The 2834-nt window shown below is 42.2% G+C and overlaps 1 protein-coding gene across 2 annotated transcripts in view; it reads right to left on the bottom strand.

Annotated features, from left to right (window-relative positions):
• Positions 1-1010: 1010 nt before the first annotated feature.
• The window catches only part of aptx (aprataxin), a 43061-nt gene continuing 41237 nt past the window's right edge, over positions 1011-2834 (bottom strand). For both annotated transcript variants that reach the window (XM_039758174.1, XM_039758173.1), the window contains exon 8: positions 1011-1428. In XM_039758174.1, the coding sequence (XP_039614108.1) occupies positions 1274-1428 (155 nt within the window). In that variant the 3' untranslated portion in view covers positions 1011-1273. The remainder of the gene's footprint in view (positions 1429-2834) is intronic.

The following is a 2834-nucleotide window of genomic DNA, read 5'->3' as shown; positions in this document are numbered from 1 at the left end:
TCTTGTTCAAGAGTGGCTTGACACGAGGAATGTGACAGCTGAAGCCCATGTCTTGCATACGTCTGTGCCTGGTGGTTCTTGAAGCACTGACTCCAGCTGCAGTCCACTCTTTGTGAATCTCCCCCACAGTTTTGTTTCACAATCCTCTCCAGGGTGCGGTTATCCCTATTGCTTGTACACTTTTTTACCACATCTTGTCCTTCCCTTCGCCTCTCTATTAATGTGCTTGGACACAGAGCTCTGTGAACAGCCAGCCTCTTTAGCAATGACCTTTTGTGTCTTGCCCTCCTTGTGCAGGTGTCAATGGTCGTCTTTTGGACAACTGTCAAGTCAGCAGTCTTCCCCAGGATTGTGTAGCCTTCAGAACTCGACTGAGAGACCATTGAAAGGCTTTTGCAGGTGTTTTGAGTTAATTAGCTGATTAGAGTGAGTGTGGCACCAGGTGTCTTCAATATTAAACCTTCTCACAATATTCGAATTTTCCGAGATACTGAATTTGGGACTTTCATTAGTTGTCAGTTATAATCATCAAAATTAAAAGAAATAAACATTTGAAATACATCAGTCTGTGTGTAATGAATGAATCTAATATACAAGTTTCACTTTTTGAATGGAATTACTGAAATAAATCAACTTTGTCGTGATATTCTAATTTTATGACCAGCACCTGTAGCAGCGAGGACACGTCACAAATGGCACAGGTGGCATCCTATGACGGTTACCAGGCTTGAACACACTGAGCTCCCGAGAGCGACCCATTCCGTCACAAATGTTTGCAGAAGCCGTCTGCTTGACGAGGGGCTTGAGTTTATACACCTGTGGCCATGGAAGTGATTGGAATACCGGAATTCAATGATTTGGAGGGGGGTCCCCAATACTTTCGGCAATATAGTGTATTTAATTAATCTCAAAAAATGACGAAACACAAATTCTTGACCAGCAAATGAAGCCCATCCAGCTAAAAAGAAAAAAAAAAATGAGTGAACATAATAAGACGACACAAACATCTGTTCTGCTCCCATGTCCCTTTTATTACTTCGAAAAGCTGTTAATTTGTGAGAAAGTTACGCAACTTACTTGTCCTCAAGTTGTCACGCTTGAAAGGTTTGAAATCACCTCCGTTTGTGACTTGATAGCGGCCAGGCAGCCAGGCTGAGAATGTGAATCGCCCCCCATGGTGCCTATGGAAGAACTCGCCATCTTACCCTCGTTACCAACCAGCTCAGTCTTTTCCTCGTCACCGTCACTGAATAAAATTCCAGTTACCCTCTCGTCACTTGGGCAGGTGGGATTTTAAATGATCCTTTAACTGTGGAATCGTAGGAAGCTCCCTTCTGCAAACGTGGCACCGCAGTGGGAGTTTGAGCAGCTCATTCGTCCCATCTTTAACTGTAACTTTCCCATTCTTCTCCACCATTTCCATTACAGCTGTAAGACAAGGGTGTTGTACCATGTTAGCCATTATGGATGTACAGCAGAACCTCTGGTCACTAATGTTTCTGAACATGTACAAATTGGGTTACAATCAAAATGTTTGCCAAAATTTTGCATCTGTTCACGACCACACGCTCTGGTGGCGAACAAAAACACTGGTGGCCAGTTTCCCTTCAGGTTCGTACGTGCCAATAATTTCCCATTCTCCGTTTCCCATTTTCTTTTGCTTGCATATACAGGGCCAAACAAAGACGACACACGAGAGCAGTCCTCAAGGGAAGAGGAGGAAAGGGAGGATATAAGAAGTGATGTAATAAAAGCCTTCATGGAAAAATGGAATGAGTGCCAGGATTTTTTCGAGAAGAACCACCCTGACAAAGCGGTTGTAAACACAGCGATAAACATGATGAACGACCATGTCATCTCACATTTCTGAAAAGTTTTAATGCACAGGAAAAGGCAAGTCACATTAGACCACTATTTCATGAAGTCTGGTCCACCAGCTAAACGGCTAAAAACACCAGAAACCCCCGAAACAGAAGAAATCACAAGAGAGAAAACACCTGACAGAGAACGTCCCTCCATCGTGGAGCTGGACTCTCCCTCAAAACTGTAATCTCCTCTCCACTCAGCTTCCTCCTCCTCACTTCCTTCATGCCAGAACTCGACTCGTGCAAGGTTAGTTTTCTTGGTTGTTTAGGGTTAGTTTTTGTATAAATTAAGGATTATACAAACTTTATTTTTTCCCTGTGCTTAAAACTCTTTAAAAAAAAGTGTTTACAGCGAGCAGTTCGTAAGGGTCTTGTACGAACTTGAGTCTAGCACCAACTCTTGCAAGGTTAGTTTTCTCTGATGTTCAAGGTTTTCTCAGAGTTATTCAATGTTTTTACATTTAGTTTACTATTACACTGTGCAGTCTATGGTATAATTAACTATTTTTGTGCTTAAAAAATATATATATTTACATACAGTTTGTACAGTCTGGAAAGGATTCATCGTATTTACACACAATCTTATGGGGAAATTCCGTTCGGGTCGTGTCCAGAGTTTTGGAATGAATTATGGTGGTGACTAGAGGTAGCACTGTAGTGAGAAGTCAAGCAAAATGACTCCTTTTTCTGGATAACTAAAAAGATTACAATATGCAAGCTTTTGAGGCAACTCAGGCCCCTTTCTCAGACAAGATGTAATCACAATTTGCAAGCTTTTGCACACTGCAATTACATATTGTCTGAAGAAGGGGCCCAAACCTACATGGCCCTGTGTCAATGAGACTTCTGCACTTCTCAGCCTTTTCCAGACGGCATGTTTCAGCTCTTTCCAAAGATGCTCACTAGGATTGAGGTCAGGGCTCATAGAAGGCCACTTTAGAATAGTCCAATGTTTTCCTCTTAGCCATT

Source organism: Polypterus senegalus, chromosome 7 (assembly GCF_016835505.1).
Source record: "Polypterus senegalus isolate Bchr_013 chromosome 7, ASM1683550v1, whole genome shotgun sequence".
In the NCBI taxonomy this organism is placed as follows: Eukaryota; Metazoa; Chordata; class Cladistia; order Polypteriformes; family Polypteridae; genus Polypterus; species Polypterus senegalus.
This window is presented reverse-complemented; position numbering and strand designations above follow the sequence as displayed.